Below are 27,055 nucleotides of genomic sequence, written 5' to 3' on the forward strand. Positions count from 1 at the left end.
CCAGCCCCCTGCAGCTCTGCCAGAGTGATCTCTTTAAAATGCAGATTCCTTACTTCCATCCTGGCACCTTACCTGCTTCCCATACACCATCTTTCTGCCTGGACTCTCTTTCCCCATCTCCCCACGGCTGGTCCTTCCTGTCATTTAAGATCTCAGTTGGCACGTCGCCTCCTGAGAGAAGGCTTCCCTAACATATGACACGTGCTTTTGCAAGCATGGGCATTCCCATACTTCTACTGGATCAGGTGTGTTTCCTGCCTCTTCAGACTACAGTGGAAGCTGCACTTGAGCAGGAACTTTGGCTGCCTGCTCTATCCTCAGTGCCTCGGGCAAACCTGGCTCACAGCACACACCTTATAAATCTCTGTGGTGCGAAAGGCCTGCCTGGAGGAGTTGGGGCTGAAGGTAATGGAGCCTTGCCCAACTACAGGACCCACGAGGGACCCCTGTGCAAGAAGGGGACCTGGGGGGCACTAGCAGTACCCAGCGCTGCCTGGCTCTGGCCTCACCTTCCTGCACACTCTTCTATGAGCACCCAGTCCACTCCATCCAGTCCTGTACCCCCATGCACTGATGCCTTCCTAATCTGGTCCCCAGCTGGGCATCACTTTCCTGCACCCAGATCTCATGGCCCAAGCCCCATGGACATTTGCCCTAGAAGTGCCTCAGGACTCTTCACCTACCTCAGCGACCTCCCCAGACTCATTCCTACCCTTTAGTCCCCATTTTAGAAGGTTCCCACTTCCACCCACCCAGAGCTGTCACCTGGGCACCATCAGTTCCCATGAAGGCTGAATCCTAAGTGCCTAGCAGTGTCTGGCATGTGGCAGATCCTTATTCAATGTTGGCTGAAAAGATGAATGGATTTGGATCTCCGCCCTCCTTTATTCTCACCCTTGTCATCTGATCAGCCATTAAGAGGTGTATACTCTGGATCCTAAACCTCCACACCCTGATGTTCATCACTTGCTCAGGCCAGGCCGCCTCCTCCCTTTCCTGATCTGGCAGCAGCTTCCTCACTGGTCTCCAGTCTCGTCCCCATCGCAGTTTAGCTTCCACCTGCCAGCCAGAGTCTGACCACAAATCTGACCCTGTCCCTGCCTCTTGTCCCCTTCCAGACAAAATACTAGCTCCTCCTCCTACATGCAAAGCTCGGCCTGGCCTGACCCCTGCCAACCCTTCTTGCCTGGCCTTCCCCACACTTCTCAGGTGACAGAACACGAGACCACAATAGGCCTACACTCAAACCTGGGCTCAACTACTTGCTAAATGACCCTGACCAGGCCACTTTCCCTCTCTGTGCCTCAGTACTCCCATCCCTGATGTGAGTTATTGAATCCCTGCCTTTAGACCTAAGGCCTGCAGATTAATCAGAGTGGGAAAGGCTTGGAGCACAAAAGAAGTCCCACTACTAGAGGCTTTGACTGCTATCTCTACTTCAGCCCATCCTGCCAGACAGGCCACCAGCCCCCTGACCAGCCAGCCTACCATGCTTCCACCCAGTGCCTGACCCCACCACACACCTGCACAGCGCTTGCAGATGACGACGCAGAGGTTGATGGAGGCCCAGTCAGGCTGAGCAGCCCCACAGTCGGCACAAGACCTGTTGGGGACTGCAGCCCAGATGCGCTCGGCCACTTCTGAGGTGGACAGAGCCTCAGCGATGGCTCCCTGCATGGCCTCTAGCCACTGCTCCTTCTCTAGCTCCGAGTCTGCAGAGAAGCTGAGAACACAGGAGTAGGGGACTTCTGGGGAAAGGCTCAGAGGAGTTTCAGAGCAGCACAAGGGGCACAGGATGAAGTGGTGGGGGCAGAGGTGTTGGGAGCTCCTGGGCAGAAGGAGAAGGAATCCTGGATCTGGTGGGGAAGGTAGGCATGGACAAAGGCAAGGATACCAAGACCTGAGCGATATACGGGGATCGGGGAGCCTAAGGGGAGTCTGTCCAGCCTGGGGAGTGGGGAAGGATGCTGGGAAGAAATGACACCTGAGCTAAGACTTGACAGATAAGAAGGGCTGAGCCAGGTGAAGAGGTAGAAGGGCATTCTAGACAGAGAGAAGAGCGTGTGCACAGGGGCAGTCCAGGACCTGTGGGCAGGAGGGCAGACTGGCAGAGAAGAGGCTGGGAAGCAGACAGGGCCAGGCAGAAGAAGTCAAAGTGTACCCTGAGGACAATGGAGAACCTGCAGAGGGTTTAAATGGGAAGGAAGGGAGAGCACAGAGATGTTTTAAAAAGACCTCTCTGCCATCTCCATCTTCAACTTCCTTCCTATCCCAGCCCCAACTGCAACATACCCTGTGGCCGCACCCCACAAAGAGTGCCACTGGCCCGACATATACAGACACCTTTGGTCCTGCCTCACATTCCTGTTCTTCAGGATGGGAAGCCCAGGTTGAACAATAAATGCATAACTGTCTCTAAAAAATAAAAAAGAAGAAAGACCTTCTGGCTCTTTCCCTGTTATTGCTGCTGCCACCAATGCAACATCACACATGCATTCAAGTGTCCACTCCACCCATACCCCACTGCCATGGCTGAGGAAGGCATGGCTACCAGAAGTGTACAGGCTGTGAGCAGCGCTCTATGACAGGTGCTAGGCACTGCCATCATCCATGACAGCCTGACATGTGGAATTTGCAAAGCCACCAAAGCCTCAGACAAGAGCCAAGCCCATCTTTGTGCACTTACATCCACTGTCACCGGCCACATGTGTCACGTTGGAAGAGGCCCTTTGTGCTAAACACCAAACCAACCTAATTAAGGTTAATGACAATGAAAAACTAGGGGAGGCTGGGTATGGTGGCGCATGTGTGTAATCCCAGCACTTTGGGAGGTAGAGGCAGAAGGATTACTTGAGGCCAGCCTGAGCAATGTAGCAAGGCCCTGTCTCTATTAAAAAAGAAAAAAAATTTAAACCTTAGCCAGGCATGGTACATGCACCTATAGTCCCAGATACTTGGGAGGCTGAGGTGGGAGGACTGCTCGTGCCCAGGAGTTCAAGGCCATAGTGAGCTATGATTACACCATTGCACTCCAGCCCGGGGACAGTGCAAGACCCTGTCTCTTTAAAAAAATTTTTTTAAAAGAACAAACAAAGACGAAAAACCCCGTAAAGTGATTGGCTGCAATTGTATAGTAGTTAAAAATCATAGCAAACGTTCTCAGGCCAAGAATATCATTAAAGAGTATTTTTCTAAGCTTTGGGATGAATTCAGAATAATCAAAGAGTATTTTAAATATAAGAAATGAATAAATAAAAGCTTGGCCACTCTCTCTCTAAAAAAAAGCCCCTCTGACAGTCAGAGCGGATGGAATGAAGAGACCCAGACCAGTACCCAGTGGGTGAGGCAGCAGGAGCCTGGGGCCAGAGTGGTGAGGGCGGGGAGCCAATGTGGTAGGGATGGGTTTGCACAGGGGTGAAAGGAGAGGGGCAGGGATCCCATGGCTGGAGGGAGTGGGCCCTGGGCAGAAAAGGAGTGGGGAAAGTGAACAGAGAAGATGGCCACAGAGCTGGGGGATTGCAGGCCTAGAGCTCAGAGGAGGATCTGGCTGTAGACAGACATCTGGGCTGAGGACAGAGAGGTAGTGCTGGTGACAGTGCCAGTGCTTACTGGCAGTTACTACCCAGTGCTACAAAGATTCCTCGGTTCCCCAGGAAAGTGAGGCACAGATTTCCCAAGTGACACAGCTAGTCAGTAGTATACTCAGGATTTGAACCTGGGCACAACAAAGTGCCTGAGAGGTGGTAGCTGAAGGCCTGGGAATAAGTGAGGGAGGGGGCAGAAGACAGAGACAGACACTGAGCAAAAGCTGAGGTCAGAGGAAACCAAGATGGCAGAGCTTTGGAGGCCCAGGAAGGAGCATCCAGCACAGGCCCAGAGCCAAGGAGGAGCCACCTCCGTTGGACAAGAGTACTTTCTAGAAGGAGTGAGAGCAGCAGGGGAGAAGGTGGTAGGTACAGCACAGTGGGCAGGGAGGACAGGGATGGCCAACGGGGGCACTGTGAAGAGCGAGACCTCTTAGAAGGGAGGATCAGAGCAGGCAGCTCTGGCACAGGTGGGAACCCGTCTTAGAAGAAGGAACAGCTTCCTGCTTCTCATACTCTGCAAAAAGATCTCCTGGGAGGGAGGAAGGGAAGAAGGAAGAAAAGGGGAAGGAGGCTCTACCTGAAGATGCGGTAGGGTGTGGTGAGGTCGAAGCTGCGACGGTCCACTTCCTTCACGTTGCCCACACTCATGTCCACAAAGGTGATGCCAATGCCCAGGTGGTACTCCTGGCAGACAGGTGGGATGGGATGAGGGCAGGGCTTTGGGGCAGGGCTTAGGCTTATGTAACAATGAGGAGATGAAGGAGCTAGAGTAGAGGCTGGAGGACGGTGCTCAGGGACCAGGTAGAAGGGCTCAGAACTAGGAGGGAATGGGAAGGGCAGGGCTCAGGTCCTGGGAGACCCGGTGAAGGGGAGGAACCAGGGGGGCCTGGGACAGCGAAAGTAGGGGGTCCCTGAGGTGGGGAAATACTGGGGGAGAGCCTGGGGCAACAGGAGGGATGAGGGGAGTGGACATGAACAGGGAAGAGAGGTTCAGTGACCTGGCTAAACCCTTAGCACCTCCAGATTCTTGTAGAGTTGTACTTTGTCACCGACCACAGCCACATACAGCTTATTCTTGAAGCCACGCAGCTCCAAGCTGCCAGCACGGTCAGGCTGCTCTGAACCTGGCACTCCCAGCAGGTAAGCGCTGGACAGGAGGGCTCGGGTACGCTGCTCAGCCAGTGCCTGCTGCAGGGCCTGCACCCATGCATTCCGCTCCGCTGCAGGAGAATAGGTGGAAGCCTGAGCTGGGCCTGGCAGGGCCAGAGCATTCAGGGGTCTCCTGGCCCTGGGCTCCTCGGGCAGCACCTCCACCTGAAGCCTACACAGATGGCCCACCTATTACTCTGACTTCCCTGACCCAAACCAGCTCACGCCACAATCTCAGCTGTGCCACTGATGCTGGGCAAGGTGCTTCACTTACCTGAGCCTGTCTCCCCAATAAACAGGAAAGTGTGGTTCTGAGGAGTCACAGTCCCCCCTTCTTTCCCCTACTCAACAAAGGGATGATGCCTCCCCAGGTAAGATGTGAGGGACAGATGTGCCCTAGTTCTCTCCCCCATTTCTCTGGCTAAACTTTCAGTGTTCTCCCCACTCCATGAACACACATACACAACCCCCCAAACTTCCCACCATCACTCTCTGCCCGGAAGGCAAAGGTCCGATTGTTTGTAATCACTTCAAACTTCTGGTCCCCAATGACAGCCACACGGGAGATGCAGGCCACAGAGATAAAGCGCTTAGAGTAGGCATCCTGGGGAAGAGAAGATCTTTATTTTCTATTTCAGGGCCCTAGACCTCCCTGACTCCCCCTAGCCTCTGCTGAAATGGATGCTGCAGCTCTATCTCATGCAGGTGGTCAGGGACAGCCCCGATATTGACCCCACAACCAGCCAGTGGGCTAGAAGGACACGGTTAGAAAAGTCAGACTAGAGCTCTGGGGAGGACTCCACCTAGGTCTGGTGTCAGGGTTTAGCCTAGGCTGGAGCAAGAATTGTGTCAGGGACTGATGCAGACCTCACCTTGTTACTGTCAAAGTAGCGCAGGTAATCAGCATCCAGTTTCACCCATCGTTTCTGATAGATGTAAGATCTGGAGAGGCAGAGAAACAACAGAGCAAAGGACTGGGGCTGTGAGGATAGGCTTCAGGATCTCCTAGCCGCTCCAGCAATCACGCACACAGTTAGGATCAGCCAGGTTCAAGGGAAGAAGGATCCCAAATGGCCACTGAGAAGAAGATGGATATCACCATCTTCTTACTCACTGAATAAGTGAGTCAAACCCACAGTAGGACTTCCCAATTTAAAGGACAATAAAACAGGTCTGGAGGGAGACCTATACAGAAAATCTTGGGTACCTCTGGTTTTCTAATTCGTGATACCAGTGTCCTGGAGCACCGTCCGCCCCCACACAGAGCACCAAGAGGCCTCACTCACCCCTGCGGTGGGTTCTTGTCCAGCCAGCCTGCCTTGATGACAGGTGTGATGGGGGTAGAGCCCCCAGGCAGCCCATCCATGGGGTGTGGTGGGAGTTCGGGAATCAGGCTGGGCAAGGGCAAGTTCAGGGTGCTGGTGTGCCATCCACTACTAGGGAGAGAGGAGAGCTGAGGGGGCTGGCCGAGGAGGTGAATGGTGGGAGGGCTGGGAGGAGGCTTGGCTTTGGGGAGAAGGGAACTGCTGAGAGGAGTGGATGCTCACTTGGGGACACCCTCATAGGCGTGGTCGTCCTCATCCTCATCCTCTCGGTCGTCGTCCCCAGACAGTTCCTCCCCCTCGCTCAGAAGACTGGCCACACGCACAGCTCGTGGGACTACTCTCCGTGGTGGCTCCTCCTGCCCCCAAACCCACAGCATCATCCTTCCCTTCTGCCCGGATCACACCCACCCAGGGGCTGCTGTGCCCCTTCTGTCCACGCAGGCTGACCCTCACAACTCAGCACTTCTGCTTCTGCTTCTTCACATTCTCCTCCCCACCCGTGGGGTCCACAGAGGGCCCCAGGGCTACAAGGACAGGGGAACCAGTGAGCACCAACCTAGGCCACAAAGACAGAAACATGAAGGGACAGAGAAAAAGATTTGGGGCTAGAGAGATAAGGCAAACAGCCAGACGAAAAGGAAACAAAGATAGACACTGCACGACAGAGATGCACCAAACACAGACGGAGGAAAGAGGCCACAAACCACCCAGCAGAAGTCACAGACTCCCACTGTGGCCCAGGGCTCAGGGACTGTGATTAACCCCTGACCCCTGCATGGTATGAAGAGGAAGTGAGGGAGAACAGCTCTCCTATGATATGGCTCCCCACTCTCTATTTGATGGTCCCCACAGTCTAAAGGGCAGCTAGCCAGCCTTCCCTCTATACCGACAGGCAGACAGCCCAAACCCTCACCACTGCCCTGCCCTACCTTCTTGATCATTGTGCTGGTGGGGGCCTCTGGCCCCTCCGCTGGGAGATCATAGTAGTCAGAGTCATCTGGTGAAAGAGTGATAGGGGAGACTCAGAAGCAAGGGGCTAGCCTCCTCTCCTGGGGCACCTCAGCTTAGCTTCACAAAACCACCCCAGACCAAGAAAGATCCCCACCCCCACCTCAGCCTGGCTTTCAAAAAAGGCACAGGGGACAGGAAGTACTATCTTATGCCCTTGGGGCCTCATGGGACAGCACTAAGGGGTGACCAAGGAGAGGCCCGGCCACCTCAGGAAGTTCTAAGCAGGCAGCAAGCTTGGTGGTCAGGGCCAAACTGTCCAAAAAAGGATAAAAAAAGCAACGAATATCAAGAAAAGTAGATTGCCCAGGAAAAGCAAACCACCCGCTACCATGGGAAATGCTTTAAGAATAAATCATGGGGAACTCAAAAAGTCTGCCATGTCCCCACACATAACAACAGTAGGTCAGAGAGCCAGGTGCTGTCTGCATTCAAAGATGATACTCAGGGAGGCCGAGTGACCTTCCAAGGCCACACACTGGGCTGGTGGTAGAGCGGGACAGAATGTGGAGTGGGATCCTTGCATACTCTCCAGGGGCCCATCCTAGGCAACCTACCCGGAGCCCCATCCCCTGGTGGCAGCACTCACCGAACTCTGGGAATGGGCGTTGAGGCTTTGGAGGGATCTCAGGTGGGCAGGGAGGTGGAGATGGGGTCTGAGGAGGCCCTGAGGGGAGAGTGGACAGGGGCTCCTCAGGCTCTGGCTGGGGAGGGGATGACAGTGGTGGCAGCAATAACTTCTCCTTGGAGGGAAGGCTGGAACAAACAAAAGTTAGGCATCTCTAAGTGACAGAGCCAGGACTCCAACCCACCAAGCCCTCAGCTCACCTGAGTTTCAGTAAAACTCATTCATTATACAAACTCACACACACAGATGAGCACTCTTCTCCAAATGCCCTCCTCACCTCATTTCCTGGCCAAAACCCTTCCTAGGTCCCCAAAACCTAAAGGAAACAAGCACCCTCTGTCCCCAGTACTCTGGGGGTACATAGCTTTTAGCCCTATGTACCCACTGGGTCTCCACTCTGGAGGAGGGATAAAGACCAAACTGGGGAGTCTGGGAAGGCTTCCTAGAGGAGGCAATGCTTGACCTGAGAAGGCATTTGATGATAAAGGGAAAGGACAGGATTGAAATGGGATTCAAGGCCCAAGTCACAGACCAGAGCCTTAGAAACAAACTCCTAAGATTCTGTATTGTGGGCTCAAGATCACCTTCTTTCTTGCCTAGACTTGGATGTTCACTATCTCCTGATGTCTTCAGACCCCTCAAGCTCACCTCAGCCCATCATACTCGTCTTCCACAACACCAATTTCTCATTTCTGCTACTGCTCCCCTGAGAAACCTTCCCCCAACTCTCCAAGGCCAGTTTCAGGCTCCCTGGGCTCTCACAACACAGATCACACGCCCTGCATCTCACGCCCTTGCATACTCTCCAGGGACACTCTCCCCTCAGGGCCTCCCTGCATCATGCCCTGCCTTGATGCTTTGGCATCAAGGACATGGGTTTGAACCTTGCCTTAGTTCCTGTGTGTCCTGGGGCAAGCACCTAGCTGCTCTGAGCCTCAGTTTCCTCTTCTGTAAGACAAGGACTGTATTAGTGACCTGGCAGGGCAGCTGGAGGATTAACCAAGACATGTCATGTGCCAGCACACAGGATGCCCAGGGACCACCAGCAGGAGCAAGGGGCCCTTAAAGGCCTGGCCCTACCAGCCATCTCTGCCAGGGTCCTGTAGGAGCCAAGGATAGGTATCCGAACAGAAGGGTAACTTCTCCCACTAGTTGTTTCTGGCCTGGTCTTTATGTTACCCCAATGTTCCTGGCAGTGACTGATGTGTGAGACTACCACAAAAGCAAGGAAGCACCAGGAGGGAGTGACAGGGCCTGCCTGGGGGATAGTCATGATGCCAGGCCTTTGCTCAAGCTGTTGCCTCCACCAGCAATACCTTTCTCCCTGTTCTCAGACTAGGAAACATTCACTCATTCTTTAACTCTAAAACCAAGCCTCCCTCCTCTGAACATCTCTGACCCTTTCTTTTTGCTCTCCCAGCCCATCTGCATTTCCCTACATTATGAGCTTCTTATAAATTATTTCAAAAGATATTTTTCAAAGTATCTCCTTCATGCCAAGTAATGTGCTAACACCTAAGCCAGGATCTGAACCCTGACTCCAATGTCTATTGCTTCTTTGGACACATGGCTCCTTCCACATCAACCTGTACTGCAACCATCTCTTCTCTGTGTGTGACAAAACTCTTCCACCGTCCGTGACAAAACTCTTCCACCGTCCGTGTGGGAATCTGACCTTCGGCTAGCTTTCTAGCTCTGTTCCCCCAGAAGCCTGTTAAAGGTGGCATGACAGTCGTGTTACTAGGCAACACTGCCTTTGGCAGCAACGGTCTGAGAGAAGAACTGCATCTGAACTAAAGAACTGCAAGTGGACTCTCTACTTGGTGGAGAAGCCAGGGCTTTGGGTTTCCCCAGTTTGGTGACTTGTAAACTGGGCACGTCTCATGCATGGGCCTGAAACCACACCTGTGGGGTTGTTAGAGACATCCTGGCTCCTAAGCCAGGTTGGCTCCCCATGAGTCGCTTATCCACTGTGAGTCTCAGTCTTTCACTCCTAGGGGGTATGTGGTTCCACAAGCTATGTGGACTGTGGCAGGATCGCTATGAGGATCCCACAGCAGATGAAGACCTGTCATTGCCTGGTAGAAAGCTGCTCCCTTGGAATCTGATTCCAAGTGGGGCCCATGGCAGTCTTGACAGTTTGATTGTTTAGCTGGACCTATGAAGCCCCCCCTGGTGGGCACTGCATAAAGCTGTCTCCCTCATGTGACCCTGAGCCTCTTTAGGGCAAGGGGCAGCCTCTGCCTTGATATTCCTACAGTCCAGTATGGGCTTGTAGCCTAGTCGGGATCAAGAGTATGTGGGCTGGCTGGGCAGGGGTGTAGGCAGACAAATGGATGGTAGATGGTAGGTGGGTAAGTTGATCCTTAGGGTTGGAAGGGAGGCAAATTTAAAGGATACAACCTGTCCCTACCTCCTCTGGACTGCAATCTGGCTGGCCCTGGCCCAACAGCTTAGAATTCTACCCTTAGCTACTCACAGGCCAGGCTTCTAATGGCCCTTACCTCTTAGACTCTGGGAGGCAGGCCCAACAGCATGACCTGCAGTGGGTATGATGTGACTGAGGGAATGCCTATAAGCCCAACAGCATGACCTGGGGTGCTGGCTCTAGCTGGTCACTGTCCTTAGATGTAACCTGACAAACAAATCAATCCATTGGGCTGCTGCCTCCCAGAATCCAAGAGGCACAGGCCATTAGAAGCCCAGCCTGTGATTAGCTGAGGGCAGAACTCTAAGCTGTTGGGCCAGGGCCAGCCAGATAATAGTCCAGAGGAGGTAGGGACAGGCTCTATCCCTCCAATGCCAAGGAGGGCTAAATGGGCGTATCTCTCAAAGCTCCCCCTGGATTTAAGGGCAGGGCTAAGGGGAAGGTGGTAGTAATGAGCAAAAATGCCCACCTGCTGCCACTCAACCTCAGGATCAAGTGTCATCAGCCCTCTCACCTCTGGCAGCCCATCTCATCCCCGTCACTGTTGAGGGGTCTGCCCATCCTGCCTGCTAGGATGTTCCCTGAAGCGATCTCTATATTTACCTTCCTCACCACTGTATCCCCAGCACTCAGCAAGGATTTATAAACAAATATACACCTAGGTGAATTAATTCTTACTAATTAATTGTGCATGTATGTGTGTCTATGTCTGTATGTTCCCAGCCATCTTCTAAGCACTTTACATAAACTCATGCATTGACTCATTACAAGGGCTCCATAAGGTAAGGCTTATTATTATCCTACTTTATAGAGGATGAAACTGAGGCACTGGAGTGCTAAGTAATTTGTCCTTAGTCCCAAGCTGAGACTTGAACCCAAACAGTCTAACACCACAGCCCAAGAAATGAGACCACGCCAGGACGTGAGAGCTACTCCGAGGCCTGCTGTTTCACACTGGCCACCCAGATCCAGGGTCCATCTGAGAGAGAACACAGTCACAGCTGGCAGCTAGCTGTCGTCACCATGGCAAGAAGGGAGAGGACAACAGATGCAAAGCGCTCTTCTCTCTTCTCCCAGCAGAGCAGTGGCAAGGAAGGGACTATGTCCCTCTTGTAAATCTCAGGCCCCACCATAGCCATGTCCTCTAGGAAACTTCCTGGCTGACCCCTGCCTGCTTGTCTACTGGATGGGATTAGGGACCTGCTTAGTCATGGGCAGGCCTAAGAAAGAAGAAGTGGAGTCCAGGAAGGCATAGCATGTGGGAAAACCCCAGGGAAGGGGTAGTGACCTCCTACCGGGAACAGAGCCCACAGAATGCCCCACACCAGCTGGAGTCCCAGCTCCTCAGTGCCTGCACCCTTAAGAGGGGGTTCAGGGTGGCACCTGTAGCTCGGTGGGTAGGGCACCAGCCACATGCATGAGGCTGGCGGGTTTGAACCTGGCCCAGCCTGGCCTAGGCCAGCTAAAAACAACAATGACAACTGCAACAAAAAAACAGCTGAGTGTTGTGGCTGGCACCTGTGGTCCTCAGTACTCTACTGAGGCAAGAGAATCGCTTAAGCCCAAGAGTTGGAGGTTGTTGTGAGCTGCGATGCCACAACACTCTACCCAAGGTATCAGCTTGAGACTCTGGCTCAAAAAAGAAAAAGAGGGGTTCCAGCTCCTACCCTGAGGTCCAGCTAACGCCCTGCTGGGATGTTCCCCAGAAACTTCAGCCCACCAGACCAGAAGATCTGCCCCAACCCTGAGCATGTCCTCAGTGGCCCCATCTCTCAGCCTTTGCTCCCAGGGCTACCCACTCCCTATGATCCCAGCCCATGGAAGCCCACCAGTAGCTCAACAGGCCTCGCCCTGTAGGCAGGCTCTGAGGTACCCCCACTTTCTCCCATACTGCTGGCTCCCTGCTCCTCCAGCCCTTTCTCCCCTAGTCAAGGGATATGCAAACCCATCTATTCTCCCCACTACACCTGGGCAAGACTGGACACCGTGGGCAGGGGATGATCCACTCAGCCTGGGCCTTCCACCTAAGAAGTGTGTTTTATCGGACTAGGGAAAATATACACGTAGCATACACCTGGAGGATATGGAACATGTGAGGGTCCCAAGCTAGAATGGGTAAGAGTAGGGAGATCATATAATTAGTCATATAAACTGGAAACACTTTTCAGAGTGGAAAGAGGCATTATCGATACCTGTGTTGGGGCAACAGGCATAAAAAGGCCCTATCCCAAGCAAAATGAGATGTGTAGTCACTGCAATTAAGAGACAGGGCTGTAAGCCAGGCAGACTTGGGTTTGAATCTAGCTCAAGTGCTCAACAGTCTGTGACCTCGAGCAGGTCACTTCATCTCTGAGCCCCAGCTTCCTCTCTGTCTCCAGGCTTACTGATAATTCAATAAAGGACAGCTACTCCCACATGTGACCAGCACAACTTCCTCCCCATGGCTGTGGCTGAAGGAGGCTCAGGCCCCACAAGTGGGGCTAAGAACCTGCTTCATAACAGCAACCTCATCTCCTCCTCCTTCAAAAGCGCTAAATCATATACCCTCCCCCGTCCGGCAGACCAACCCTCACATCTCAGTCTGATTTGGGGCTTCTTTGGGGCTCCCCCAGCTTCCACACTTCCAATCACTCAGAGGAAGAGGAAGAGAAGGAGGAAGAAGAAGAGGAGGAGGAGATTGGGCCAAGAACCTGCTTCATAACCTCCTCCTCCTCTTCCCCCCGGCTCTCTCTTAATATCTTTCTGTCCATACCAATCTCTGGCCAAACAAACCAGTTCTCACCTTGAAGGAAGGCAGGCTGCTGAGTGGAGCAGCCTGAATAAAGCAGGCTGACTTTGGACTCATCCCCCACTCGTACCCCGCCCCCCTTGACTGTGCTGCAGACTATAAATGTGTACTTCCAGGCCTCTGCATACACACGCTCTTCCTTCTACCTGGAATACCCTTCCCTGCCTGGCCAACTGCTACTCCTTCAGAAGGCCCAAATCATATACCCTCCCCTCTACTGCGGGGTTCCTCTCACAACTTCGGCTGATCTGGGGGATCACCCAGCCGCCGCACTTCTAATTGCTCAATACGGCCATATCAGCCAATGTCTGCTTCACACAAACTGACCACAAAGGACCCAGGACCTGAGCCTATAACGCAGCCTAGAGTCAGGACCTTCCCCCTGAGCATCTGTCTCCTAATGTGATGTTCCCTTTCCACAGGGGAAAACTGTCCTGGCCACCCACTTCCTCATTCATGCCCTGGCCTCCTCAGGGGCCCAGGCCATGGCACTACGCCTCTTGCTTCCTCTGCTGCTGCTTCTGCCCTTCTTCATCCATCATGTGACCTAAATGTCAGCACCTTCAGCATTCTTTTGGCTGTGTTTTGTTCACTTGTGCCCAGGCCCCAGCATATGTGGTCTAGGAAGTAAGTTTGTGTACTCATCCCAGAAAAAGTGCTATATACCTAATTGCTGAATATCACTATGGTCACCTTCAAAGTACTCCTCCTTGGGGGGTTATACACCGATGCCAGTGCTCTAGTCCACCCTTCAAAGCAATTTTGGAACTCTTTCTGGAATGACCACCAAAGCTGTCATTGTATGAAGTCTGACAAATTCATGAACTCATCCTTGAAAAAGTGATACATACCTCATTGCTGACTATCACTATGGTCGCCATCCAAGCACTCCCCTTGGGAAGCTATGCACTGCCGCCAGGGCCTAGTCAGACATAGGCCCTTAAACTTAATTGTCAGACCTTGTAGACATCTCTTCCTGGGGTCTCACTTGCTAGAATGGGATGTCCACAGTCTATACTTCAGCATCTGCACACACCCTGGGGGCAATCCTCGCCATGCTACCAGCAGTACCCAGCAGAGAGGAGGCCTTGGTGAGTATACTGAATGAATGAATAACCACCATCCTTGCAGCCTGGTCACTGGAGATGTTCAGCAGCTCCCACACCTCTCCATATAGTAGTGTCCAACTAAATTTGGAGCCCATCTTCACAACCAAGACTTCAGCTCTCAGCACTTCTCCCTGGGAAAACAGCTAACACTTGCTAAGCAACCACCCTGCCCGACATTCTGTTGCTGGTTTTTTGTTTGTTTAATGACCCAGGGTCATCAATTCCATTGCACTCAGGACTAACCTCCTCTAGGAAATCTCCCCAATTGCTCCCTCCTCTAAGCTCACACAACCTTTTGAGCATTAGTAGCATGCCACCACCCAGCCAGCCTTGCCATCTGGGCAGTAGGTGGCAGAGGCCTTGTCTCCCACAGAACTCACAGAAGTACTGAGCCCCTCCCAAGTGTCCAGTGGCAGGAGGAGCAGGTACAAGTATCCACTGGGCCCTACTGAAAAGATGAGCCAAGGGCACAGAGCAGGGCTGGGGAGGGCGGGTACACAGATAGAACCTGGTGAGAGGCCGCTCTGTCCCAGTGACCTGAGCACCAGGTCGGGGTGGGGCGGTAACTAAGTTCATCAGGATTAGGGATCACGGCAATTGCAAGGAATGCCAGCCCTGGGGAGGACGAGTAGGAACCACACTAAGTGCCAACCAGTGCCCTGCTGAGCCACAGGGCAGTCAAAGATACAGGAAGGAAGCCTGGCAGTAGGACTCCAGCTGGGCAGCTACCCACTTCCTCACCCTAAGGAATATTCTCTCTTTTCTACAGGTATCACCAGGCATCAGGGTATTAGAGGAGGAAACTGAGACTCAGCAAACTGAGAAGACTCAGCACTTCTTCTATCACCTTAGACTGGAGGTAGGAGTTTCGGAACCACAGCACCCTTGATCTTGACAGTGAGATAAGCTAACCTGAAGCTCCCCAGGGAATCTCCAGAGGATGCAGGGAGCTGGGATCGGCCCCAGGTCTCTGAAGGGCAGAGACCTCACAAAGGTCACAAAAATCTTGGGGTGCAGTCTGAGAAAGGCCCAGAAAACAAGTAGACCCAGGAGAGAGATTTATGGAGAGCTGGAGACCTGGAAAGCCCAAGGGAGAGGGAGAGAGGAGAGAAAGGGAGAAAAGGAAAAGGTGGGGGGTGAGGAAGAAATGGAGAAAGTGAAAGAAAACAGAAAATCCTGAGAACAAAGTGGAAGGGGGAGGAGAGCACCATAAAAGTCTGGCCCAGAGGTGATAGACGGACAGACAGACTCCTGCCCTCCCAGGTCCTCAGATGGAGCCTCCCTCCCACCTGCCCCACAGCCCCTCGCTCACCCTCAGACGCCCACCAGGTCCTGGGGCCAAGGATTCTCGCAGCTCCAGCCAGGCGGGCTCACTCAGTGTGTGCACAAGAGTGTTTGTTTTATGCCTGTCCCACCTGACCCTGTTCCTGGGTGTGTCTGAGGCTGAGTTCTCTTGGAAGCATCTGGGCCCAGGTATGGCTCTGTGCCCAGGTATGGCTCTGTGCGCCTGTGATTTGCGTCCCTGAATGTTTGTGAATCACTTCTCTGCGTGCGGGTGTGTTTCTGTGTATAACTGTGATCTGTCCTGGAAAGGGAGGGAGAGAGAGAGTGAGTGTGTGTGTGTCTGCTCTGGTCTCTGGTGGCTTCCCGCTCCCCAATTCCTCCGCCCCCTGTAGCCCTGGCCAACACACACTTCCTGAAAACACTGACTGAGAAGGAGAAAAGACACCCAGAATCCCATGGGGCTGACACTTCCTCCTCCCCCCTCCCCCACTGCACCCCTCCCCCACAAGCTGGGATGGGACAGCCTACAGGGCCTGCTGAGGTCATAAGGGGAGGACGCCAAGAAGCCCTGCGGCTGCTGGCTGGCTCTTGAGGTGGCCCCTCCTTCTCCCCACCCCCACAATGAGGCCCACAGAGTCTGGGAAAGAGGCTCTTTGAAGGGAACAAGTTCTGCCCCAGCAACAAGTGATCAACCTTCAGAAAGACTAGGGATTGGCTGAGCCACAGGGCAGTTAAAGACACAGGAAGGAAGCCTGGCAGTAGGACTCCAGCTGCGCAGCTGCCCCCCCACCCCACCCTAAGGCAAATTCTCTCTTTTCTGCAGGTATCACCAGACATCAGGGTATTAGAGGAAGAAACTGCGACTCAGCAAGCTGAGAGGGCATTTGTGGAGTGGCCCTGGAACCCCAAATCAGAACTGACCTCTCTGCCACTCTTAGAGAAGCAAGTTCAGAAGGTTCACATCCATAAGACTTAGAGCTGGCAGGCCTGGTTCAAGGCCAAGAAGCAGGGTCTGAACCCTGGCTTCCCCTCTGTTGGGTTGGGCAAGTTTCTCAGAATCTCTGGATTCCTCAGCAAGTTCTCTACCGTAGAATTACATAAAAAAACAGAAATTACTGTTTTCTTTCACTTTCTCCATTTCTTCCTCACCCCCCACCTTTTCCTTTTCTCCCTTTCTCTCCTCTCTCCCTCTCCCTTGGGCTTTCCAGGTCTCCAGCTCTCCATAAATCTCTCTCCTGGGTCTACTTGTAATAGTCCTCTAGGAGGACTCTAAGTGGGGTCCTTCTAGAGCAGTGGTTCTCAACCTTCCTAATGCCACGACCCTTTAATATAGTTCCTCATGTTGTGGTGGAACACCCCAACCCCAGAATAGGGAACACCCCTATTCTGCCCCCAACCATAAAATTATTTTCGTTGTTACTTCATAACTAATTTTGCTACTGTTATCAATTGTAATGTAAATATCTGATATGCAGGATGGTCTTAGGTGACCCCTGTGAAAGGGTTGTTCGACCCCTAAAGGGGTCACGACCCACAGGTTGCAAACTGCTGTTCTAGAGCCTGGTTCTGAGAGCCCTGGGCAAGAAGGAGAGAACCCTAACCTTGCTTGTTTTCTGATTGGCTGACAACTTTGTGGCCCAGGATCCTACCTCAGCCCTGTTCTTCCCACCTGCCTCCTCTGAAGGCCTCTCCCTCCGAAGACATCTTGAGTGACATAGATTGTTGTCGGGTAGTGGGATGTGGGAAAAGAATTTGAGGTAGTGAACTCAGGACCCTGTAACCATACGGACCAGTGTGTCGTATGCATATATGCCTATATGAAGCCCAAGCTCAGCACCCAGCAATATACAATACCCTCACCAACACAATCTACTTCCCTCATGATAAATACTCACTGAAGGCCTATTAGGCACCTGGCACTGTTCCAGATGTTGGGGATTCAGTAGTAAACAAAATCAGCAAAACTCCAGGCCCTAGTGGAGTTGACACTCTAGTGCATTCAAGTGGACACTCTTGGCAGCACATGTACTCACATATGTACACACTGGCTCACACCTGATAGTCCGAAATAAAACACATACCAATTCACTATCCAATAGCATATGACACACTATGAGCACATGTATATGTGCATACAGGTCCCAGTGAACACACACACACACAAACACACACACACACACTACTTCACGTCACCACTGAAACTGCACAAAGCCTTACAAATTTTACATCTTAGCATTACGAATTATCACCCTCAGAACCTGTGCAAATTTGTAAATACCCAGACACACTATGACCCTGACAGCTGACCCAACCAGCCAAACCCAGACATTTGGGTGCACATACACAAACTGGCCCAGGTACACCTTCACAGTGAGTTAAGAGCCTGAGAGTATACACATGCACACTTAGCAATCCCCAATTCCATTGGCAGCTTGAGGACAGGCCTTAGTCACCACATGATCTTATGTGAAAGGCCCTAGGTTGTAAGCTGGGGTAGGAAGACCATGTCATGAGACACTAGAGTAGGACCCCTGCAAGGCGGGGTAGGGGCAGTGTTATGCCATGCACCAAGGAGCCTGGGGGAGTCAAAGGAAGGGGCCAAGAGGGGACAGGATGGCCAGTCAGGCTCCATGTTGGTTCCCACCTTGATCACTACCCATCTGCTGTGAGGCTTTTTTCTTTTTTTAAGCAGAGTCACACTTGAGACTCACTCCATAGAGTGCCATGGCATCAAAGCTCACAGCAACCTCAAACTCTTAGGCTCAAGTGATCCTCTTGCCTCAGTCTCCCAGGTACCTAGGACTATAAGTGCCTGCCGCAATGCCCAGCTATTTTTTTAGAGACTCACTCTTGCTCAAATTGGTCTCAAACTCCTAAGCTCAAGCAATCTATCTGCCTCGGCCTCTCAGAGTGCTAGGATTACAGGAGTGAGCCACCATGCCCCTACTGTGAGTTTTTCTACTGCAAGGCTATGAAGACTTTGTGCACCCTATGAGCCAAGGACTGAAGATGGCCATGACTCCTAATGTCACAGACTTTGGACAAGGGAAGTCAGGCTTGCAACTTAGCCCTCACCCCCATTCTCCCCCAAAGAATAGTCCCATGTTGCAGGGAATAATTTTCTACCAATTCTCTCAGCAAAGAATATATTGTGGGTCCTCTACCTATAAGGGACTAGACTCCTGACCATGGGGGCTGACCTCCCCAGAAACAGGCTAAGTAAGTACGTTCAGACCGAGGCTGTAAGAGTAGGAGCTGGTGCCCCCCAGGGCCCAAGAGTGTGGACAGAACTCTCACCATACCCATATGAACTTGGGTATCAACTCCAAGAACACCATAGAAGGCTATGGGAGACCACGAAGGGAACCAAAGGGGCAACTCGTCACCAGTCATACAGCTAGCCAGGCCAGACTCAGCTGCCCTGCCTCCTAAACAGGAATCCAAGCCTCCCTTCCCCACAGGGGGTTTGGCCCCCTTAACCTATGTGAGCTCCCTAGGAAAGCTCCTCCCCTGTTCACCCACTCCTAACCCCCAGAGACAGTCTCTCCCCATCCAAATGACCTGGTAGAAAGGAAACATGCCTTGTGGCCACTAGAGGGCATGACGGCACCAAGAAACGCAAAACAGCTTCCAGCTAGGCACCCTAGTTACCCGTTTCCAGTTGTGTGAACCCAGGAAGGCCATGGACCCTTTTTGTGCTTCCACCAAACCTCAAAATACCACAGCCCTGGCTAGGCCTTCAGGGCTCCCTAACTTAACATTCCTCCCTGGATAGAAAGAACTTCCCAGATTGTCCACACGGCCCTCTCGCCCCACCAAGTATAGACTTGGCATCAATCGAGCCAGTGCCGACTCCCGGCTCTCAGCCTTAGCTTCTATGCTTAAAACCAAGACACAAATCTCCCAGAGGCTTGCTGTAGGGATCAAGAAGCTCATTTAAGCAAAGAGCCCCGCAGTAACAAGGACCAGAAGACTTCTCCCTATATCCCTTCCTCCTCCAAAAAGCCTTCCCAGATTAGTGTGACTTGGCCCAAGTACTCTAATAAATCCCTGAACACACATCTTGCTCTGTCTGGGGGTGCTCCCTCCTGCCTGTGCCATCCCACCCCCCTGGAAATGGCAGGAAGGGAGGGCACATGTGAAGGAGATTAAAATGGAATAGCCACAAAACTAGGAAGCAACTCAAGAAAATAAGGGGTACCCGGAGCCACAGAGGGGAGAAAACAGGTCTAAGGAAGGAGGGGGGTGAGTAGGATGAGCCATGAGAAGTATCCTGGGATTAGGTGACATGTGGCAGTGGGATGGGGACAGGATGTGAGGTAGCACAAGCACCAAAAATGGGGCAATTCCCATGCCCAACCCTATAAGCCACCGTCCTAGGCATTCCGTTCCTTCCTCATGTTGCCTCCTGATACCAGCATGTACCCCAATCTCAGTTATCTCACACTTGCCAGGTCCCAAAGCTTCAGACTTCCTCCCAAACCCACTCCTGTCCCTGGGTCCCTAGATCAGTGATAGTGCCCTCATCTACCCAGCCATATGAAACAGAAACCTGGAGGCCAAGGCTGTAGTGCCCCCCTACCAGGCAGTCCCAATCCGTCCTTTCTAGGGCCCACACCTGGCTCTGATCTACCTACTCCACCACCAGGCTTGTTAGCATAGCCTGAGTGGGGCCTCACCTGGCCCTGTGCCCCACCCCCTCCCCCATCAACCTCAACCAGCAGCCAGTCATCCTTACTGCACTTCAGTTACTTTTTTTAAAACCTACCCAGCTCCCCAGTCTGGCCAGGCCTCACCTGCACCATCCCAACAGTCTAGGCATACCACGGAGAGGGCCCAGACAGTGCTTCCCTCCTCTGAGCTATGCACACATTACTCTTTCCACCAAAGCACCTTTTTTACCCCAGCACCCAAGTCCGCAAACTCTCTACACACGCGCTGGCATCCTCTGCCATGTGCCTCCCACCCTGGTGGCATCTACTCACGTCACCAGCAGGTGGGGGGGCATGGTGCGGGGGGGCACGGGTGGAACATTGGGCTCTGCCAAATGCCGCTTGGCGGGCAGCGGGGGGAGCACAGGGTCTGAAGCAGCTGTGGTTGGGGCCACTGTAGATGGGGCAGCTGTGGACGGGGCAGTGAAGCAGGTAGGCGGAAGGCAGCTCCTCCGGGGCGGGATGGGTGGGGCAGTGAGCAGCCCTTCATCCTCTCCAGCAGCAGGCACGGGCTCAGGTAGAGTGGAGGGCACAGGCAGAGAGCGGAAGACATGGCGTTTCATGGGCACAGGCCGTGGGGCAGGGCGGGGTGCAGGAACTGGAGGAGTGTGAGCCCGGAGCAGTCCAGCCAGGATGCGGCGGCGGTGGCCAGGGAGAAGCATGCCCATGTCCATCAGGCGAGTATCACTGAGGCCCTGGCACTCAGTGGCCCACACCAGTCCATGCTGCTCGAAGAGCCCAGTGTACTGCTCCAAGTGCAGAGCCCGCAGCCACTCAGCCACTGACAGTGCAGCATCCCTGGCTTCTGCCATGGTTCCTGCCAGCAGAGGCCAACTGGCAGGGCCCTGTCCAGACCTGAAATAAACAGATAGGCACAGGTCAGAGGCATGGCTGCCCAGAAGTCGTCCCCTGATCACCACATCAGCATCCTTCTTAGCTCTCTCATGCATGGGTTCAAGTTCTGTCCTTAAGCTTCTTCCCCTGTCTCCACGTGCCAGGCAAGGCAGGTACTGCCAGGTCTCTGAACATACAGGCTGCCTGAAACTGCACACACACCCCCACACCCTGCACTGCCTCTGTGGCCTCCTACCATCCAGTTCATGTTTCCTTTTCTAGGAAATCTGCCATAAGCCCCAGGGTTGGTAACATACCACACTACCCTATCCAGCCTCAACTACCGCTGTGAGACTGGCCAGAAGCAGGATTAGTGCTGTGTCTGGCACACCCTCTTCCCCACTGCCCTCTGCAAGACCCAGGCCAGGACCCAGTTTCCTCTGAAGCACCAGTTTCCAGCTGAGGCCTAGGACCAGAGGCTTAACGAGTATGAGTAGGACCAAAGTTTACCATTACTGGTCCCTCTGCATGCCCAGTATAGGAACCTCACCTCACTTCACCCCATCTCCATGCCCCTGGAGCAGTAAAATACTCCAGAAGGTGAGTGAAGCCAGCATCACATAGCCTCTGGGGTCCTGACCTTGGAAGTGGGCAACCCCTCCTATGACCAAGGCAGGGAAAGGCCATTCATTCATTCTTTCAAAAGAGCCTTGTACTGGGCAGTGAGATCTCAGCTTCCTTCCCTAGACTCAAGAGCTCCTGCCTGGTAGGAGTCAAGAGATGATGTGAAGAGAAAGTGACCATTGGAGAAGGTGATTAACAGATCAAAGGGGAAAGTCGCCTGGTCATCTTCATGGATACTAAAGAGGCATATGATAAAACCTAATATCTGGCTTGCTGACACAAACAAAAATCTTAATAAAATAGAAGAAATAGATGGCTACTTCCTTAAACAAGAAAACTAACACCTTGCTTAATGGTAAAATAATAGAAAAATTTCCATTAAAATCAGAAATGAAACAAAACTATCTATTTCACTATGATTCACATTGTTCTGAAAATTGTTTTGTTTTTGTTTACCTCATTTCAATTTTATTAAAACTTTAGCAGTACAAATTATCCAGATGGCAGATTATCAAAAGGTCAACTCAATGAAATCCACATTAAAAAAAAAAAGACAAACACAACCCCAAAACAAAGGGAAAATAACATAAATGAGATTCATCAGCAAGTCTCTAAAACTTAAAATTTTAGACAGAATGGAAATAAGTTTACCCAATTCACTCATCCACTTTTGTCTTCATCTGTTCCGGGGCTTGATTCATGATCAAATTTTTTATTTTTATCACTTTTTTTTTTTTTTGTGGTTTTTGGCCGGGGCTGGGTTTGAACCCGCCACCTCCAGCATATAGGACTGGTGCCCTATTCCTTGAGCCACAGGCACCGCCCTTTATCACGTATTTTTCTTGACCCTTTGATTTTTGGTATTCTTTTTCCACTGAGGATCTGGTCTTCTCATCCTCCTTATTTTTTAATGTGGAGAACTTTAATTCATTGTCCTGACGGCTTTGTTTTATTTTTGAGAATGGACTTTGATCCCTGTCAGCCTTTTTCCCCCTGCTATTACTTGAGCCAATATGATCACAAATTTTAGAGTACATTCTTTTCTCACCCTCAGAATTTTCTTTTCTGTAAGAACACTTGGTTTCTGTACTTTTCTTTGTTTCTGCTTTGGCTTTCTTCTCTCTCTGAGCTCCGTGAATCTCTCCTCCTCCTCCTCTCTTTACTTCTTCCCTCAGTGTTGCTCTTCTCTCGGCTGCGTGACCGTCCTCTTCTCCTCTTCTCTTCTCTGTGTCCGTGGTGCTCCTTGCTCCTGCTGCGATCTCTGGCCCGGCTTCCAGATTGCACTCTTCTGCTCCTGTCCCTGGTTCTACCCTTGTAACTGTGTTTACCTTTAGTTACGTCACATTCTCCACTCCTGCACTGTGCACGTGTATCCTTTTCTTACCTTTACTGTAATCGTGCTCGTTACTTTTTGATTCTAACTGTTAAGACTTTTCTTTACTTCTACTCCTTTCCTGATCTTTTCCTTTAGAATCAGACTGTTTTTCTTTTTCTTTAACATTCTCATGATCCCTTTCTTTACTCCTTGATCTCATCCTCTTTCCTTCATGTCTATTATGTTTGGAATTTCTTTCCCTACTTTTTGATTTCTCTTTGCTCTTACTCCTACTTTTAGATTTCACCCTTTTCTTCACTTTGTTCTTATTATATTTATCATCTTTTTCTGAATTTCTTCTGATGTCTCTCTCTTTGCCGTTAGATTTATGGTCTTTAAATTTCTTTTCCTTTTCACTTTTTCTGTTTGGACTCTCAGACACATGCCTGTGATCAGTTATTTTTCTCTCTTTTACTCTAACTGGGCTTCTTTGATTTTCTTTTATTTCATTCAACTCACTCTTATCCCCTTTGATCCGTCTTTCACCACTTGATACCCTCATTCTTTGAGCTCTCTGTATCTCTTGCTTCCAATGTGGAGGAGTCTCACTACATCTGAAATGATCCCTTGATCTGGACCTGGAAGGGGTTCGATAACACCTTGGTCCTCGTCCTCTAATTTTTCTGCCAGATCTTGTTACGAAAAGTTGTCCCTGGTAGGAAGCTGGCTGGGAGTTAGGTGGATTAATTCACATACCACTCTCTTTCTCTCTCTCGTTCTCTGTTTTTCCTTTCCTTTTCGTCAGCTTTTGGAGGACTTTTTCTCATTAGGAACCTATTTTCAGGTATGGGAGTATTTCTTCTGGATGGACAGTAGACTGGGGTTGTGCTTCCAGATTTTCAGCCTCACTTTCACTTGATGCACTCTTCTTGCTTTTCTTTTGCCTCTTCTTTCTTGTGTTTTTGGGAATTTTTCCTATGTTTCTTTTTTCTTTTTATTTCTCTTCAGAAGCACTTTCAGAATCTGAAGAATCAGAAGAAGTCTGAGAATCGCTTGATCTATCTGAGTCACTGGATGAAGATGAGGAAGATGATGACGTATGCCTTTTCCTTTCTTCTTTCTTAACTTTGGATTTGGGAATTAGCTATCCATAACTGAGTATCCGTACCTCAGCAAATGGTTTGCTAGCTGCATCTGTTTTCTGGTTTTCTATCTCTCTTACAACTTCTTGACCAGAGATCACTTGCCCAAAGACAACATGACGCCCATCTAAATGAGGAGTTGGTTTTGTGGTTATGAAGAACTGTGAGCCATTTGTATCCTTCCCTCTGTTGGCCATTGGTAAGAGAAATTCTTTGTTGTGTTTAACAGCAAAACTCTCATCTTCAAAAAATCCTCCATAAATAGATTCCCCTCCTCGTCCATTTCCTTCACTGAAGTCACCACCTTGAACCATAAAACCCTTGACAACTCTGTGAAACAGACAACTCTCATAATGTAATGGCTTCTGTGTTGATTTCCCTGTCCCCTTTACATCTGTACAAAGACAATGAAAGTTCTCACATGTTTTAGGGCACATGTCCGAAAACAATTCAAAGACAACTCTTCCAGCAGGTTGATTGTTTTTGTTTTTGTTTTTTTTGTAGAGACAGAGTCTCACTTTACTGCCCTCGGTAGAGTGCCGTGGCGTCACACAGCTCACAGCAACCTCCAGCTCTTGGGCTTACGTGATTCTCTTGCCTCAGCCTCCAGCTGGGACTACAGGCGCCCGCCACAACGCCCAGCTATTTTTTGGTTGCAGTTTGGCCGGGGCTGGGTTTGAACCCGCCACTCTCGGCATATGGGGCCAGCGCCCTACTCACTGAGCCACAGGCGCCGCCCATAAATAGAGGACTTTTTTTTTTTGTGGTTTTTGGCCAGGGCTGGGTTTGAACAGCAGGTTGACTGTTAATGGCAATGTCAAAAAAACACCGAGGATGCTGAACCTTTATTCCCATGGCTCCAATACTGCAATCCTGAAGTAGTGCTGAGTCTTATGATTTTGAAGCATTAAAAATCAACCAGGCTTCCTAAAGTTCAGGCCGCCATCGCTGCTGCCATATTAGTTTGTGCGGCAAAATGCGTCAGGAAGGGAGGTGTGTGCTGGCATGGGGAGGGCGGGGGCTGGCAGAGGAAGGGCCCTGCTTTGAAAATCTTACACAACAAAAATACATAGGAGGTATACAAATTGGAAAGGAAACTACCCAGCAGTTGCCAATAATGTGACTTTTGAGTTGTAAAGTCCAGAAGCTCAACTGAGAGACTGTTAAAACCATCAAAAGAATTAAGTAAGATTTCTGGGTTCAAAATTAATATAAACCAACATTTATAAGCAATACCCAGGTAGAAACCAGGATGAAAGGCCCTATTTATACTAGCATCATGAAATATAAACTACTAAGAATAAACTTCATAGAAAATGTATTAAGATCATATGAAGAAGCGTGGCAAGGTGGCTCACGCCTATAATCCTAGCACTTGGGTGGATAGCCTGAGCCCAGGAGTTCGAGACCACCTGAGCAAAAGCAAGATGCTGTCTCTACAAAAAATAGAAAAACTGAGGCAAGAGGATCACTTGAGTCCAAGAGTTGGAGGTTGCTGTGAGCTATACCCAGCACTCTACCCAGGGCGACAGCTTGAGACTCCATCTCAAAAAAAAAAAATCACATGAAGAAAAATTTGGAGGGTTGGTGAGGGATAAAGAGGACTTGGAAAAATAGGATGGCATAGTAAGTTCTGGAGAGAAGACATCATAAAGATACTCATTCTAAGTTAATTCATAAATAAATATATACAATCCTAGGTTGTTTATTTGGGGGGGGTTGTTTATACCTATGCTATAAGATGCAATTCTCTTAAATACACACACAGAAGATTTTTTGACAAGCTTATTTGAAAGTTTGTGAGGAAAAATAAACAAACAGGAAGAACCAGAAAAATTCTGGAAGCAGAGGGTGGGGAAGGAGGGAGAATAAAGAGTAGGTATCAGTCTTATTACATTTTAAAACAGACTATAAAGCCACGATAATTAAAACATTATATGGTACTAGCATGTGAACAGATAGATCAATTAAATAGAACAGAAAGTTCAAAAGCAGATTCAAATATATATCTGAATTATGTGTATAATAAAAGTAGATCCCAGGCTGGCACAGTGGCTCATACCTATAATCCTAACACTTTGGGAGACTGAGGTGGGAGGATCACTTGAGCTCAGGAGTTTGAGACCAACCTGAGCAAGAGGAAGACTGGGCCCATCTTTACTAAAAACAGAAAAACTAGCTAGGTGTTGTGGTAGCAGGCACCTCTAGTCCCAGCTACTTGGGAGGCTGAGGCAGGAGGATGGCTTGAACTAGGAATTTCAGGGTGCTGTGAGCTATTGATGCCATAGCACTGTCTCAAAAAAAAAAAAAAAATTTAGCATCTCAAACTAGTGGGGAAAAGATGGATTGTTAAGTTGTTGGGACAGCTCTAAGATAACCGCAAAATTAACTAAGGTGGATGGACCCCTACCTCACACCTTACAATAGATTGAATTACAGACAAATCAAAGATTTCAGTATAAAAAATAAAACTATGGTAAGATTTTTAAAAATCATCTCAGAGAGGTAAAATTCTTTTGGAAATGATAAAAACCCAGGAGATATACAGAAAAGACTGAAATACTCGACTCGGTAAAATCAATCATTCCTGCATGGTAAAAAAATAAAATAAGGGGCGGCACCTGTGGCTCAAGGAGTAGGGTGCCGGTCCCATATGCTGGAGGTGGCGGGTTCAAACCCAGCCCCGGCCAAAAAAAAAAATAAAATAAATAAATAAATAAAATAAAATAAAATAAAAAGCGTCATAGGGCCTGGTGTGATGCTCATGCCTGTAATCCTAGCACTCTGGGAGTCTGAGGTCGGTGGATTGCTTGAGCTTGGAGCTCAAGATTAGCCTAAGCAAAAGGAGACCCTGTCTCTACCAAAATTAGAAAAACTAGCTCAACGTTGTGGCAGGTACCTGCAGTCCAAGCTACTCAGGAGACTGAGGCAAGAGGACCGCTTGAGCCCAGGAGTTTGAGGTTGCTGTGAGCTATGACACCACAGCATTCTCCCCAGAGTGAGAGTAAGACTCTGTCTCAAAAAAAGCATCATAAGCAAGGCTGAGAACAAGATTGGCACAGTGGCTCATGCCTGTAATCCCAGCACTTTGGGAGATCAAGGCAGGAGGATCACTTGAGGCC

The 27,055-nt window shown here is 50.6% G+C and overlaps 1 protein-coding gene and 1 pseudogene across 9 annotated transcripts in view; both read right to left on the minus strand.

The window, feature by feature from the left end:
• Positions 1–27,055, minus strand: part of ARAP1 (ArfGAP with RhoGAP domain, ankyrin repeat and PH domain 1) — a 68,460-nt gene that overhangs the window by 19,310 nt on the left and 22,095 nt on the right. For 5 of the 8 annotated variants that reach the window (XM_053560427.1, XM_053560422.1, XM_053560425.1 and 2 more), the window contains exons 3-12: positions 20,292–20,873; positions 7,659–7,825; positions 6,991–7,058; positions 6,284–6,417; positions 6,023–6,172; positions 5,609–5,678; positions 5,220–5,340; positions 4,605–4,807; positions 4,165–4,271; positions 1,524–1,723 (exon numbers count right to left, since the gene is read on the minus strand). In XM_053560427.1, the coding sequence (XP_053416402.1) occupies positions 1,524–1,723; positions 4,165–4,271; positions 4,605–4,807; positions 5,220–5,340; positions 5,609–5,678; positions 6,023–6,172; positions 6,284–6,417; positions 6,991–7,058; positions 7,659–7,825; positions 20,292–20,830 (1,759 nt within the window). In that variant the 5' untranslated portion in view covers positions 20,831–20,873. Of the gene's footprint in view, positions 1–1,523; positions 1,724–4,164; positions 4,272–4,604; positions 4,808–5,219; positions 5,341–5,608; positions 5,679–6,022; positions 6,173–6,283; positions 6,418–6,990; positions 7,059–7,658; positions 7,826–15,334; positions 15,725–20,291; positions 20,874–27,055 lie in introns of those variants that run through there. The other 3 variants (XM_053560426.1, XM_053560430.1, XM_053560428.1) reach the window with 3 other exon arrangements.
• Positions 22,110–24,788, minus strand: LOC128564707 (peptidyl-prolyl cis-trans isomerase G-like; annotated as a pseudogene). Its single transcript, XR_008374142.1, has 3 exons — positions 24,744–24,788; positions 22,314–24,418; positions 22,110–22,218 (listed from the first exon to the last, which is right to left on the minus strand). The product of XR_008374142.1 is annotated as a peptidyl-prolyl cis-trans isomerase G-like (transcript).

This window comes from Nycticebus coucang, chromosome 14 (genome assembly GCF_027406575.1).
Source record: "Nycticebus coucang isolate mNycCou1 chromosome 14, mNycCou1.pri, whole genome shotgun sequence".
Taxonomy (NCBI): Eukaryota; Metazoa; Chordata; class Mammalia; order Primates; family Lorisidae; genus Nycticebus; species Nycticebus coucang.